Raw genomic sequence first — 16,314 nt, 5'->3', positions numbered from 1 at the left:
ACTCCATTTCACCAAAAATGGAATTTACAATTTTACCCCGGACTTCAACCTGAATGGACTGGTGGAGTACCTTATTACTCATAACTCGAAATAGTAGCAATTTTTATACGGATGAAACTAAACTCCACTAAATCCTTAGATGCACAGGAAGAACTGTGAGAGAAGATGTATAAAAAATCATAGTAAATTTAACCAATCTTTACGGCTGTTGTATTCTTATCATTAATTTATTGCTATAACAGGTATTGTATTTCACATTATTCTGAAAATATTTCTATTTGAAGAATGATGTTGCTGTCATATCGATGGGTAAACGGAATAGACGTTTCTAAATAATGGGTGCTTTCCGTTCGGGTGGCTCCTAACGATTCGAGTCGCATAATGATAACTAGAATTAACTTGCAAATTTTCTAAACTATCCTCCTTTGCCAAGTTAATTTTCAATTCCGGTCACCAATTCCTAATGGCATAACTCCTAACGACACTAAGCCGCTTGGAGTCAGTTCACGTCGAGCAGCGCCAGTAATCGTGAAAGTGTAAAGAATATTTTACACTCCATGGGAAAAATGAAGTGTTAGACTTTCCTTCCATAAGAGTAAGCCTGAGTTTGACTAAAATGACTAGAACACTCTATTAGTCGTTCATATAAATTTGTAAATAAATATCTTTCTCGGAGATTGTATTCATTAAATGTGATTAATTTGGGGAATTGCGTTTTGAAAAATATTTTTTTCAAAATAAAATCTCACATTAGTACGTTTATGTTCGTAATCATGAGAATGTAAATCTTTGTTTTGGGGTGATTTATAATTTCTACAATGACCACTAAACTTAGGAATTGATATTTCTAAAGATTACGTCGGAATGCAACGTTGATGAGCATTGTTTCTGCGAAATAAGTATTCATATTTTCGCGCATTTTATTGAGTTTCTAAAACTGACCACCTAAGTGCATTAGTTCAATCCAGGCTAAGTGTATTGAATGGACTAACCAATGTACCTGGAACGACTTTTCCGCATTAAATATTAATATCACTGCAAAAACATCGGTTTTATTTATATTTAATTAAATATTATTTCAATTTTTATGGGTAGCACTTTTCCATATCCGTGATACTTCGAGCATATGATGAAAAAAAATATTTTCCAGCAAAGTAATTTTCACGGATTTCAGGTTATCTCTAAAAGAAATTCGGTTATGCCCAGTCAAAAGTAACATTTATATTACGATGATCGATCTAATCGAGCAAAACCGTTCATTCAGTTTAAGGGAATGATGAACTATTTTCTTGGTAATTCCCAAATGTGAACGTTGAATTTTGCGTTGGCATAATTCCCTTAATGAGAAGTTTAAGTCACATAAGTTTTTGTGACAACAATGCTTAAAATTACAAAAATCTACAACTCGCCATTGTCAGTCAAATTACTTTGTATGTAGTGGGGTCTACAGGTTTCTGACAAATCCTCCCCTCTCTGCGTTTTCTTATCTATCAGAAAGAGAATTGGCAACATTGCAGTGAAAAGAAATATTCCTGCATCACGGAAGCTTTCGCAACCGGGCAGCTTGTGGTTTTTCGTATTTTGTGGTTCATAGTGGGTCAGCTTACTGCAATAGCGTAGTTGTTTCTTTAGGTGGGAATGGCAGAAGTTGAGTGTAATCCAAAGAGAATCAACATGTCTTCGCTCGCGCAACTGAAGCAGTATACCACGGTGGTTGCCGATACCGGCGATTTTGAGGGTACATGTTTAACGTGATATAATATGCATACCAATCCTCTTTCCTTAATCCATACAATTAAGTTTGATAATTTATACAATTATTTTCAGCTATGAAGAAGTACAAACCTACAGATGCTACGACAAACCCATCTCTTATTTTGTCGGCTGCCAATATGCCCCAGTACAAACATCTGATTGAAAAGGCCGTGGATTACGCTAAGAAGACATCGCGGTTAGTATGTGGAACCCAACAACAACCTGTTTGTTGTAAAAATACTCATTTGCCGTTGCGTTAATTTCTTGGTTCCCGGACGTTTGGCCCACACACATCGGTTGATTCAGTTACATGGCATATGTATTTTCTTATCTTGTAAATTTCACCGAATTCACGTCTAGGATGATTGAACAAAATAATAATTCAGGCGCAAATAATGTGATCCCTCTGGGTTAACTATGAAATAAGGTGCAGATGTACATAAAATGTTATCAGTTTGTTTGAATTACGTTTGAAAATACGTGGACCGTCTATTTGAATATAATGAATTCTAATTTTTCTCGATCTCATACAACATAAACCCCAGCTGATCTTCAGAAATATTTTGCCTCCATGCTTGAAGTTTCTTGGCTAACCTCAGAGAAATTTTTGCGGTTCTTTGTTTCGGTTTACCGGTGGTGATTTTCAATACTTTTGAAGCTTACAATTATAGTTATAAAAAGAGCTGCAAAATCAATAACTTTGGTTAATGGGCATTAATTTCAAGGCTGTTTTAATAATGTGGAAGCCTAATATCCCTCGTAAAAAAGGTGGACAATAGTTAAACATGAACAATTTTTATTTTTGAAGGCTTTTAATCGGGTCACTTATTGATTCTGCTGGTTAAACATCATTATTGCCGATTACAGTGATCAGAGGCTATGTATACTTATTACCTTTGACACATTTTAGTCATTTGGGTCTCTAGTATAACCATTGACAAAAATACTTACTGTATTACTTCTCCGAATGTATGGAGCATGCGGGTGTTTCGTTCAACACAATATTGATTGCTCTTTGAAAGTTTAATGGAAGCACTTCCAGGCCATTTGCAGCTGTTTTACCCACCCAAATGCAGTTGGTTAATTTTCAAAGTTTCTCATGTAGTCACTTTCATGGTACTGATTTTATGCGGGGATGGTAATGCCATCGTGTATTGGATAATTTGTGAGGTAAACCTGCAAATAAGAATTAATCGGCTTTGTATATAAGTTACATGATACATCTGCACTTCATATAGTTTGAAAGTGTTTAATCAATTTGGTAACGGATGAAATATGTAGTAACTATGTTTCCCTTTTGAATTATAAGAAATTAAAAATCCTCTGTTCAAGTCTGATGAATATGAAGAATTAACACTCTTGTCGTAATAGGAATATGGAAGACAATTTAACTTCCTGTTGTTTTTAAAAGTATAATATGAAATTTTAGGTTGTATTCATATGTTATTAACATTTTTATGATATGCCATGACAAGCAATGCACTTAAATTGTACTTACTTTGCTGTATAATAATGATAATCTTATACAGGAATTTACAAGAGCAAGTGGAGGCTGCCTCTGATATGCTCTTTGTACTCTTTGGAATGGAGATACTGAAAATAATTCCTGGACGAGTCTCAACTGAAGTGGATGCCAGGTATGTAATGCAGACATTCTATCCAGTGGATCTTCAGATTGAGTCTTTTCCAAAGTAATATAGTCCCTTACTTATGTGAGCAGTTTCACAATTAGAGAAAATCTGGGAAAATTGTGTGATTAAATGAGGATCCACCGGTGAGCTGTTACATAGTTGTATGATAGTGTCATATAAAACATTATTTGAGGGGTTAGGAGTCCCGCCTTTTGTGAAGAGTCAAAGGTGGAGCAAGAATACTGCCATCATTCAATTTTTTTCATTGAATGAATCATATGGCGATTTTTTCATTTAAATTAGGTTGTTGTAAATGGTATAATTTCATAATGTTTGAGTGCCAATGATGTCTATTTTATCATTAACAATGAATATGTATCTGGAAAATTAAATTTTTTCCATCTCTGCATAACTGGTGAGACTCAGTATCTTGTTAGTCTGTGTTTACATCTTGGCGTGTAATCATGAGTTTGTAATAAGTAATTGCCTATTAATTCCCACATTACAGTTATTTATAGTTTACTTGAAGGCATAAAATTTTTCCTATGGCAATAAATGAATTGTAAACTTATCTAGAGAGTCACTAGAGGTTAAATATGATGAGTCAACTTGTCAACAGCATTTAGAAATGGTGTGATGGAAAAACTTGTGTTGGTAGATTGGTAGATAGATAGATAGATGTTCCTGATACACTTATATTGCAGTGCCAGTTCATTCTCTCTCTTCATATTTCTCTGCTGGAGGAAGTCTTCTGGAGGAAATTTTTATTGTAAAGCAGAAAAAGGCTCTTTAGCCACAAAAAGGGAGATATTCAATCTCAGCATGGACGGTTTGCCTAATTTTCAGTTATCTAATTGTGATATTTTGAATTAAACAGGATTAAAGTGAAAGAGGTTTGTTTGTATAAATTTGGTATGTCAATTCAGCAAGTTACAGCCTCCTCAGTAAATTATTCCATTTTATGATAAATGGCATGGTTGCATGCAAACAATTTGGGGAGATCCAATGTTATAACCTATGTTATGCTATTTCTAAATAAATATTGGCTAGGGTGGTAATATAATGGGATTTTAGTAATTTTAATTTTCTATGATATGTAGATAAAGTTTTCAAAGAAAAAGTATAATGACTCCATCACACCAGATTTCTATACTGTGTATGCATGATGACAGCAGTTATGGCTATGAATCTGTACTGGTTTTTAAGCTCTGAGATCTTCAACAGATACAGGCGAGATGTATTGGAAGTTCCTCACTATGAGAAACAAATTTGCACTTTTCCACAGATTTAAATCTGTGGAAAAATGCAAATTTGTTTCTCATAACTCTGAGATATTTATGGTTCTGCATTGTTATTGTTAATATTTATTTGGAATTAAAATTTATGAATGCTTTATGAGGTGCATAGTTTGCTCTTGCCCTCTAAATACTGATTTCTGGCCATTTATTTCTGAAGATTGTCCTTTGACAAGGAACAGAGCATCAAAAAGGCATGCAAGCTCATTGGTTTATATGAAGAACTGGGAATAAAAAAGGAGCGGATCTTGATCAAGCTTGCCTCCACTTGGGAAGGTATCCAGGCAGCCAGGTAAATACACAATTGATTATTAATAAAATTAAGATTACAAAGTAACTTTCCACTGTTCTTTATTAGCGTACAACCGGTTTCAACGCTCAAGCGTCATCATCAGGTCTTGATGATGATGCTTGAGCGTTGAAACCGGTTGTACACTAATAAAAGACAGTGGAAAGTTACTTTGTATCCTTAATTTTATTAATATGAATTTCCACAAGGTTGAGCCGGGAACAAGTGAACACAATTGGTTGTTTTAATGCTATTCTGGAAACCAAAGTTGGTTCACTTAATTAACAATAATGCCATACATTTTGGCATGAATTTAATTCGTAGTGCATGCATATAGATATATTTTATTACAATGAAGTCATTTTCTTATACTTAAAATGAAATTCCATTATTGTGGAATGGTTGAGCTTGAAGCAAAATGACCCTTAAAGTGCATAACGGAAGTGTTAAAATGCATCGTACTATTTAGAGGTGATTAGAATGGATTTTTCAGTGACAAATTAAGTTGTAAATTATATGGCCAATTTTTAATTCTAGTTTCTTTGACGTATTGGACTGATTATGTTTGGAAACAAAGTTAGTCAAATTTGTCTTAATATTGGTATGCATTTAAGGCATAACACAGTTTTTGGCATTATGTGGTAGATATCCTTCATGATGAAAGAAGACACTTTGCTTTTCCATGTAAAATACACAGTTTTACTATGACCTAAGTTTTGTTGCATCCTATCATCTTCAGTTAAATTACAATCCTGGATAAAACGTACATATTATGTTAAGTAAGAGAGGAGGGTAGGATAAAAAAACCAATGGGTAGAGGGGGGACAAGGGAGCTGGAGGGGGTAAGCTGGATTGGGTAGAGGGGAGGAAAATAAAGAGGAAGGTTAGAAGAGTGACAAGGGATGATTGTATCGATTAATGGCATGGCGATTAGGGAAGGATTGTAATTTATCTGAAGATGCTATGCTGTAACGAACTTAGGTCGTAATAAAAGTATTTGATGTGGAAAAGCAGTGTATCATATTTCATTATGCATTTAAAGCATTAATCATCATTCCTTTTTATGCAATTGAGCCTTGCTGTGTCAGGGAGTGCACGTTTCTGTTATAAGTTATCCAATGATAGTGCCTTAAGTGCACTGTATGTGGGGGAATGTTGTAACTGCATAATATTTTGAATATTTGCATAAGACTGGGGTGACTTTGAGTGGTTGGAAAGACTCATCTTGGTGGGAACCCTAGGTTTTTTTAATCCACCATTTTCCCACCCTGAACTAAGGGAAAGGAATGCTGGTAAAGTGGACGAGGTCAGAACTAGAGGAAAGTTGCCAGATCACTGAAGAATAGAAACATGGTCTTTTTAGTAAGATGATCTATGATGGATATAATGTCTCTAAATGTTTAAAAGGTACCAGATGATCCAAGCTACTGTATTCAAGTTTGAGAGCTTTGATAATGCCCACACTTCATAAAAATTATGTAGGTTGCAATGCTAGCATGGATTTGAATGGGTAGAGACTTATTTCTGTTTACCTGTTTTATTTGGATTGGTGTCGATTAAAATCATAGTTGACGTCTAGTGTCAGCTGTAAATCAAATATTGCAAGTGTTACATGAAAATCTTGATGCAAATGTATGATACCCCACATTGCATTTACTTATAGGATGTTGACTTGATAACTCTTTAGGGTTTCCCTTGATTTTATAAATCTTGAATCAACATACAGTGATGATCTTCATTCTTGTCGCTTAGTTTTTTATTGAGATTATGAATTCCAATTGGTTGATAAAATGGCATAGCATGTTTCATAACTATAGATTAGAGTATTAAATTTTCACCTTTATGCCGTTTATGTTCTTGCTGAGTGACATGAAGCCAAGTATGATATCGCATAAATATCACCCGTCATAACATCACATGGCCCTGCTTGTTTGCAAACTATTATATTTGTGAATAATCTTAATTAATGGGGCATCCTGAGACACTCTGATTGTGATAAAATGATAAAGAAGTAAGAAATTTATTGAACTTCCTTATCTTTTCCGCAAATAGTGATTGATAAACTGTTGGGCATCTACTGTAGCAAGTGAATAACGCGATGACCTTGAATACTGTTCCATCATGGACCTACAATTGTACCAATTTCTAACATTCAGTGTTGCACCAATAAATTATATAAAACAATATATTTGAATGGCGGTGTAGCAGCATTTGTGGGTGGAAAATTTGGTTGTTGACCGAGGTTTGGGTAGAAACTGGGTAAGGCTTGTGGGCACTCCCAGTAATACTCAATCTATTTAACTGTTAAGTCACCACCTGAGCTCTTAGTAAGCAGCTGAAGGCAGAAGGAAGAAAACTGTACCTTTGGCGATTAGTTTGCTAGTTTTGAAGTCCTTTTATAGTATGCTCAGGATAAGCTGTCCATGACTGTAGCCCACTATGCAGGTGGGTCTAGTCAACCTCAGACAATAGGGAAGCATGAGGGAATAGTAATTCAGCAAATGTGATTGCAGTTATGAGAATACATTTATATTCAGATGTGTCATCAAAGAATCATTGCAATAAACTATGGTCCATTTAGGATAAGTAGGCTGATACTTGGTACCATACTTTACACCTGATATAGTCCATTTTGGATAACAGTGAATTATTTATCAAATTTGTTTTGTTGAGTGAAACTTTAAATTCCTATATTTGCAAAATACCTTTCTTTGACTGTAATAATATTTCTATTTGATAATATTTGCAGGGTGCTTGAGAAAGATCATGGAATACATTGTAACCTCACTTTGCTGTTCTCAATGTGCCAGGCTGTGGCATGTGCTGAAGCCAATGTTACATTAATATCTCCCTTTGTTGGAAGAATACTAGACTGGTGAGTAGTTCTGAAATTATTTCTTTAACTTACAATGACCATATATTCTCCCACTTCCTGCTTACAAATTTTACTGGTGATTTAAGAGCTGCTTCTTTTGAGTTTGATATCTTGGATACAATTTTAGACCATTAAGTTACAAAAATTGTTTAAAAACTATGGAAATACCATTTAAGTGTAAACCAATCATGAAAGACCTGTTTGGAATTATCACAAGGTTTCATCTATCAGAAATAAAAGTTGGACAAGTAAACGGTTTATTCAGGCCACCATGAATATTTTTTAATTTGAGTATCTGATTTAAAATGTATTGATTCCAAGATATAGATCATCTTAAACACTCTTGCTCAAAGAGTAATGACAACACTGTGTCCTGTGTGATTGTTCATAAAATTAGTATTGTTGTGTTAACCCATGAATACCATTGAGGAAATGGCTTGGAGAGAATCGTTCAAACTTAGACAACATTGGGAAAATTACTATTCAAATTATATTCTTATATTGCAAAATATTTATATTGATTTTCAAGAACAGTTCGCCATTCTTAAATGAGAATCCTAGACACTTTCATGGTAAATTTCAGACCATAACCTGAAATGGTTTGGCTGTACTTTGCAGGGCTACTTAACCATTCAATGTATGTACTAAAAATTAAGTTTTCAATTTTCACAAAAATCTTCACATCAACTCAGTGAAACACTTGTAAAACAACAATTGAGAGTCCAAAATGACTGAAATTTGGGTGAGTACCTTTCAGTGCATTGCACAACTTTTTTGAAGAGTGCTGCCAGCTTCATGTAGAGGTTGGAAAATTCTCAGATCACCCATTCATTTCAGAGCCCTTAGTTCTTTTGAGTAAGGTTACCAATTAAATGAATTCTTTGGCAATCTCAAGAAGAGAAAACCTAATTATAATGGTTGTTCCAGCTGATAATGTCATCTGTACTCTCATTGACACACAATGAGAAGTATTTACATGATGCTATAACTTTGGTTAGCTGTTCTGATACATTAGTTCTCATTGTCAAATATCCTATCTTTCACTAAATTCCTGCTTGGGGCAATTCCTTAACCCTTTGAATTATTTCTTCTTTTTCTAGCAAATCGTCAAATGGAAAAGGACTGCAGTTTAGTGATGCTTTTTAAATATAATCTTCATCTCTGAATGGTTTACCATGTCGAGTGATAATGGACATAATAGTTTCAGGCTTAAATTTGTGGAATTCCTTCATCATGAGGGTATAAAAAGAATCTTAGCACTTCCACAATAAAGTCTTCATGTGGAATTGTAAGTTTCTTTTTCTACCCTCATCTTGAGTGATAATATTTGATATTTGAAAACTAGCTGTAACTAGGTTGGAACTTCTCGATAAAAATTTTTAAAACACCTAACTGATTTTTTTTATTAAGTATGCTAGAAATGTATGTATTCTTTTGGTTTTAAGGTTTCCTCAATGTTTATCAGTAGCATTTCTCTCAATTTTTCGGGTCTTAACTATGTACATTGACATTGTTGACTACACTTATGCTGGTGATCCAACTAGTGTCTTCAGGTTATGTACGGTGCTCTTCGTCTCCCATTGACGACTATGATCAATTTCAGTTGCTATTTCAACCCTGTAACCTAAACTCATTTTGGAGTTGCCCGTAGTGGCCTCCCATCTCTGCATGCCAAAATAATTGCTCAGTGTGCCTCTTCTGGCATGCACGCCATAGGTTGACCAACCCAGATCCAAGCCATTTTTTTGTCTGAACTTTTTTTACTATCTTCTTGCTATGGTTTAGAAAAGAATAGGCTCTCCATAACCCTCCTTAAACCGATGCCTCAGCTGAGAATTTGTATAGGTGAAAGCAAATTTTCATTGCAGTGTTTTGGTCATTGCAAGTTACATGCATCTTTGATGTAGACAAATTAAAAACATTTCAATTTGCAAAGGCTGCTGATGTAGTACTGGAATCAAATCAGTGAATCCTGTACCACATGCATCTCACATAAAGCTAACAATGTGGCATAAAAGTACTTTTTTGCAATAATTATGAGAAAATCAAATTATTATCATGTTGTATTAAACAGTCGTTGTACCTGTCATCTTTGATATGTTTTTCATGTCATTTGATGACATTCAATAAATTTGCTATTTGAAATATGACCTTGAGATCTGAATATTACAAACAATTATTCTAAGTAATGCATTTAAATATTCACCATTGAATGACAATTATAAAATTTTATTTGCTTAGGCATGTGGCAAATACAGGGATCAAGGCATTTGAGCCAAAAGAGGATCCAGGAGTGCAATCTGTGACTAAAATCTATAATTACTACAAAAAATTTGGACACAAAACTGTTGTAATGGGAGCATCATTCCGAAATGTTGGTAAGTAATGCTGTTAGTTGTTTGTTTACCATTTGTGAATTGTATTTAATTATGTTAATAATGTTTTACAATAATACAAGCTATATTCTCTTCCAATATTCATAATATTTTTTATCATGGACCTATGATATTGAAATTATCCAGGTAGTGTGTTTTGGCCTGAAGAATATGTATAGAAATGCGGGGTAGGATTGTGAAATTGAGTAATCTGTCTGGGTATGCATATTTGCTAAGAGACCAGTGAAGGCCCTCTGTATGCTGCTCTTAATGAGAGGGCATTATTACATGTGAAGTGGCTGCAAACTGATATGGAAAATGGTATATGTTTTGACACCACTTGTTAGGTAACTAAGTTCATTGGCCAAGATTTAAATAGACAAACAGAAAATAAAATTTAATACATTTAGTAAAGCTACGAGAATACCTATATCTTTCAAAATTACATTCTTAAAAAACTTAATATATTCCAAGCCGTTTTACTGGGTCATGAGAGACTATAACCACATGTTTTCATCAATCATTTCCTTCTTTAAAGCCATGAATTATCTCAGCAACATTTTTTGTGAATTTAGTTAGTGATGATGTTTTTATAAAATTGTTGGTTTTTATATTTAACAGTTATGAAAATACTTCATTTGCAAAATTATTGTATTTTTGAACATGTTTGCACAAGTCATTATTATACAAATGTTGTAATAAATACATAAATTGCTGCATTAGTAAATTATTGCAATTATAAATAAATTTCTCTAAAATATTTTGGGCATGTATTTCATGAATGCACTAATATGTCAATCCAGAAAGATTAGGCGAAGGATTTTTCTTTGTCTTTGGCAATTGCACATTGTCATTCTAAAATTTTATTTTTAATTTAAAATTAATTTTGATTTTTAATGTGGAAATATTTCTTCCATCATAAATGTTTTTTATTATTACTTCTTCATTAGCATATATTTCAATGAAGGAATGGCAACTTAAATAATTTCCTCAAATATCAGTAAATAGAGCCTTTCTAGTGACTGATGTGATATCTTGATTCTTGATTGATTAGGTGAGGTTCGTGCTCTAGCAGGCTGTGATTTGCTTACAATAAGCCCTGCTCTTCTAGAGGAATTGGATAGCAGCAATGCAGAAGTTCAGTGTGTTCTTTCAGAGAAAACAGGTTTGTACAAAGTCATCTCACTTGTTAAGGAGAAATATGTAATTGCCTGTACATATATGTATATGCATCTACACATCCTCAGTTACATAACTTGCTGTATAGAAAGATATTCTGACTTTGTCTTTGTTGATTGATGCATATATTTTTTCAAAGTAAAAGGCACATTATACGTTATTATAAGCTAAGTTGTTATTTTTATCTGCTTTTAATGATCTATTTTATTTCAGCCCAAAAGGAGGATTTAGAGAGAATGGAATTAGATGAGAGCACATTCCGCTGGCACTTGAATGAGGATCAAATGGCCACGGATAAACTAAGTGAAGGAATACGAAAATTTGCACAAGATTCAAGAAAACTAGAAAAAATGTTAACAGAATTGCTTGGCAAAGCTTAATTCTGTGAGGAATCTCCAATACAGTGATGCATTTAAAGAGAAAAATAATATTTTTTGGTAATTTTTGATTATAATGCTAATAAAGACTGCTGTTTATTTTTTCCTTTGTTTCCTCAGTGAAGGGGTATAATTGGTGTCTTAAGACTATTAACTACTACTCCCAGTCTACTTTCTTATTAGTGAATATTGACCATGTATTTATAACATGAAATATAGAAAGTTGTTCAGGCTAGGTGTTGAAAGAATATCAAATGCATATTGTTTCATCAGCCATATTTTAAGAAGTAAAAATCATTTTTAAAACATATGAGCATAATTTTATTACATCAAAATTCACCCTTACTGTTTGGTCATTTGTGTTCTTGGTGACGTACACATGTCCAGTAAAAACCTCCGTGCAGAAAATGACTACTAAAAATTACATAGGATTACTATAATCCATGTTTTTGAGCCTACACAGATCTGGAAGTGATGGTGACGTTAGTATCATAAAGGTCCTGACAACTCTCGTTTAAAAGTGGTAACTTTTTGCAGTATAGGTACAAAAATGAGGTTAAGAGGGTTTTAACGTATGAAATAGCATGCTGCAGTCACAAAAGATCCCGGCATGGAATGTGCCATGGGATAGGAAATTAGTAGAGGAGAAAAGATTCTGTGAAAAAAAGGCAGATGAACTTAAATCTGTTAATTTTAAAAGCTAAAAAATTGCTCATTTATGCTAGATAAATGACATGAACAAGGTGGATGATCAAACACTGAAATTGTTGTATTGTAAGCATTGGAAGTGTTCTTTAGTGTGATTGGAAGGGAAATAAGATTTATGGAATTGGTCTATTGACTGTCATGGCAAATATTCATTTTACTTTGTGGTTATAAAATGAAATATCCAGCTAAGCATGTGGAGTGCAAATTAATTAGACTGCATTTTTTCAATCTCTTCAAGAAGATGCTCTCGATGTACTTCAGTGTGAAAGGGAAAGCTGTGGGTTTTGAGAAAATGATTTAACATGCTGGTATTGAATGTGATAAATGGCAATTTAAAAGTTGCTATATTCAGTGGTCAACATTAAGGGTAGGTTTTTGATGGACGCTGGCATTTCATCCTACTGTACCTCAAATATCTGACAAGTAACCCCATGCTAAGCTTTTACAATGGTTCTCTAGCTCTGCATACTTCTACATTCCTTATCAAAATGCCTGTTCTTTTCCTCCCTCTACCTACTTTTCCAAGCATTCTCCCCTCCATTGCTGTCTTCAGCATCTCGTATATCCAGTTGTCCTACCTTCTTTGATTTCTTCCAACAACCACCCATCATTCTACACTCTTTCTAGAGCTTCATTGTTGGTTTTCCTTTCTGTCCTTTATATTTTTTCCCATTCTTTTCCACATCTCAAAGGCCTACAATCTATGCACTTCTTCCTTTCTGAGCCGTACAAAACTCCATTTCAAAGCTTTCATTTGTCTGTCTTTATGTCTGAACTTGTGGGTCTGTCATCAACTTCCATTTCTTTATAAAAAATTCTCTGCCTAATTCAATTATTCTTTTTATGTCCCTACTAATCTTCCCACCCCTGTCAAAAAACTTTGTGAATAGCTCAACTGTTCCAGTTTGTTCTTTAACATTGAATGGTTTATCTTAGCCTTCTTATTTCTTGAGAATCTCATTACCTTCAGTTTCTTGAAATTTGAAAATTCAAAAATTCGAAATTCTTGAATCCTAATTGAAATTGAAAATAACCAACTTGGCTTTTCCACGTAGAAAATTTTATTGACAACCTAGGATTCATTATGATATAACATCTTCAGGTAAAAATACAGGTCAAACACAGTAATCAGGCACGAAGTGTTTAAGGAAGGCCTGAAGCTCATCGAAGACGACCACTGCGTCGGATGCCCAGCAATCACTCGAACCAGTGCTCAGGTGGCCAAAGTGAAAAAAGTTTTGGACTCTGATAGGCATTTAACCATCGACTTTATCAGTGAGGAGACCAGCCTTTCAGTTGGAACCGTCCACACCATTGTAAAGAGGATCTTGCGATGAGGAAAGTGCACGAAGCTGGAACCGGAAGTCTTGAGGGAGGAACAAAACTGTCACGGGTGGAAATTTAGCTGCTGATGAAATTTGGCATGGCAACGTTGCCTCACCCCCCCCCCCACCATACAGCCCCAACCTGGCCCCACCTGAGTTTTTCTTGTTCCTGCGAATAAAAAGGGAGCTCAAAGGATATGGGTTATTGATGCAGGAGGAATTTATTTTGAAGATTATTAAGTAATTGTAATGATAACTGCAATAAATTTTGATTTTTGGAACCAGTCCCGATACCTTCTGTAGGGACCCTGTATATCTCTGGGTGGATGGGAAGAGGAGAAAGGATTGGTTTAGGTAGGAAGAGGGGGGCTGAAAGTATATGGTTGAAGGTGGAAAATTGGTAATGTTGATAAATTAGCAGGCTGGGAGGAGGGATTAATACAATGTTGAAAAAGGTTTGCTTGGCATTGGGTTAGTTGGCAGAGGAGTGGAAGAATGGGTATTGTGAATGGGGAGAATGGCACTGGGTAATTAGTCAGGTGATAAGTAGCAGGCAGGGTTACTACATTGTTGAAATGGTTAATGACAAAGGGCCGAGGAAATGGAATCTCAGCTACTGTGGCTGGTTTTTTGTAGATGTGGGAGAACTATACATGGCTATCTTGGCTAAATGGGATAGTTTCCTATTGTAAAGTTTATCAATTAACTCTTCTCTATATCCATTGTTCACTGCAATTTGTTTTCTGATGGTTAGGTCTTTAAGTGTGTTCTCTTTGGACATGGGGATAGAACATGCTCTGAGTAACATGGCTTGGAAGGCCAATAATTTTTTAGAGTAGTGCTTATTATTATTATTACTTTTTATTTGCCCAGAGATCACAATACAAAAATACCAGGTGGGTGAAGTATACTACCTTGATCAAAAAGTTCCCGGAATAACCACCGTGTGGCGCTCCCATCGTTCCGATTTGAGTTCTGTTTTTTTTGTTAAATTGGTACATCTGTTGTTGATATTCCCTTTAAATCTTAGTGTCATAACTTGACATTTGCAAAAGTTACGTAGCCAAGAGTACATCTATCTCTGTGTGTGTTGGCGATTTTTTACAATTTCAGAAATGGATTTAAATTTGCAACAACGAACTTGTATTAAATTTTGCGTAAAAAACGGATTTAGTGGCGCACGGACGTTGGAAATGTTGGAAAAGTGTTTCGGCAACGATTCTCTAAAAAAAACGGTCGTTTACCAGTGGCACGAGCGGTTCAGAAGTGGTCGTGAGTCAATCGAAGATGATGAACGCAGTGGCAGACCATCGACATCGAAAGTCGGTGAAAAAATTGATAAAGTAAAAGAAATGTTGGTCAATAACCGCAAATTAACCATCAGAGAAATAGCGGAGGACTTGAACATTGCCTATGGATCCGCCCAAGACATTGTGGTTAATGATTTGGGTTTCCGTCGTGTAGCAGCAAAGTTGGTGCCAAAAGACCTCAATTTCATGCAAAAAAGAGACCGTGTTGACGTCGCAAAAGACATGATTTGCGAGGCTGAATCCGATCCCACATTCATCAAAAGGATCATTACTGGAGACGAGACGTGGGTTTATGAGTACGACACGCAATCCAGACATCAGGCAAGTGAATGGCGTTCACCAAATGAGCCGAGACCAAAAAAACCACGTCGTTTTCAGTCAAAAAAGAAGGCAATGCTGACGGTTTTCATGGATTACAACGGTGTAGTGCATCATGAATTTTTGCCAGAAGGCCAGACAGTAAACAAAGAGTATTATTTGGGCGTTATGAGACGTTTGCGTGAAGCAATTCGCCGAAAGAGACCAGAAATGTGGGCAGAAAACTCGTGGATTTTGCACCATGAAAACGCACCGTCGCACAGTGCTATCATTATTCGTAATTTTTTGACGAAAAATGCAACAAATACCATCCAACAGCCACCGAATTCACCTGATTTGGCTCCCTGTGACTTCTTTCTGTTCAATCGAGTTAAAAAACCATTACGGGGAACGCGTTTTAGCAGCCGAGAGGAGTAATGGAAAAATCGCAGGAAGCACTGATGGACATACCGAAAACCGACCGTAACTTTTGCAAATGTCAAGTTATGACACTAAGATTTAAAGGGAATATCAACAACAGATGTACCAATTTAACAAAAAAAACAGAACTCAAATCGGAACGATGGGAGCGCCACACGGTGGTTATTCCGGGAACTTTTTGATCAAGGTAGTATACATGATATAAGGCACGTCAATGAGGAGCAAAGACACAGGCTCAGTTAAGATACATAAAAGAATAGATGCTCATAGTTACATAAGTGTTTGGTACAAACCCATGAACATCGGCTGTAACATGCACATACAATATCAAATTCAGAAAAATCATTGATCACAAACATGAATCAGACCATTACCATTGCTAGAAACTAAAAGTATGAACTTACTGGTCGGGAATATTGTTGAGATATTCATCAACCGAGTAAAACATATTGCGTTG

The 16,314-nt window shown here is 35.1% G+C and overlaps 2 protein-coding genes across 2 annotated transcripts in view; both read left to right on the top strand.

Moving 5' to 3' along the window:
* Nucleotides 1-1,524: 1,524 nt before the first annotated feature.
* Nucleotides 1,525-12,082, top strand: Taldo (transaldolase). Its single transcript, XM_071596303.1, has 8 exons — nt 1,525-1,738; nt 1,828-1,951; nt 3,285-3,392; nt 4,842-4,973; nt 7,720-7,845; nt 10,087-10,223; nt 11,275-11,385; nt 11,613-12,082. Exons 1-8 carry the CDS (start codon nt 1,639-1,641, stop codon nt 11,777-11,779), a joined length of 1,005 nt encoding a protein of 334 aa, XP_071452404.1. The 5' UTR covers nt 1,525-1,638; the 3' UTR covers nt 11,780-12,082.
* Nucleotides 12,083-14,304: 2,222 nt separating this feature from the next.
* The window catches only part of LOC139698142 (polycystin family receptor for egg jelly-like), a 67,265-nt gene continuing 65,255 nt past the window's right edge, over nt 14,305-16,314 (top strand). Inside the window, exon 1 of the mRNA XM_071597066.1 lies at nt 14,305-14,336. Within this exon, the coding sequence (XP_071453167.1) occupies nt 14,305-14,336 (32 nt within the window). The remainder of the gene's footprint in view (nt 14,337-16,314) is intronic.

This window comes from Hetaerina americana, unplaced genomic scaffold, assembly GCF_022747635.1.
Source record: "Hetaerina americana unplaced genomic scaffold, ioHetAmer1.1.p SCAF_8, whole genome shotgun sequence".
Classification (NCBI taxonomy): Eukaryota; Metazoa; Arthropoda; class Insecta; order Odonata; family Calopterygidae; genus Hetaerina; species Hetaerina americana.
The sequence above is the reverse complement of the archived record's forward strand: the minus strand, read 5'-3'. Positions and strand labels throughout refer to the sequence as shown.

Excerpts from the sequence above, each read along its gene's own strand:
- Taldo (XM_071596303.1), top strand. The coding sequence starts at position 1,639 with ATGGCAGAAGTTGAGTGTAATCCAAAGAGAATCAACATGTCTTCGCTC. Across the intron at positions 7,846-10,086 it reads GTTGGAAGAATACTAGACTG|GCATGTGGCAAATACAGGGA; the intron begins GTGAGTAGTTCT and ends TTATTTGCTTAG. Across the intron at positions 11,386-11,612 it reads TGTTCTTTCAGAGAAAACAG|CCCAAAAGGAGGATTTAGAG; the intron begins GTTTGTACAAAG and ends ATTTTATTTCAG.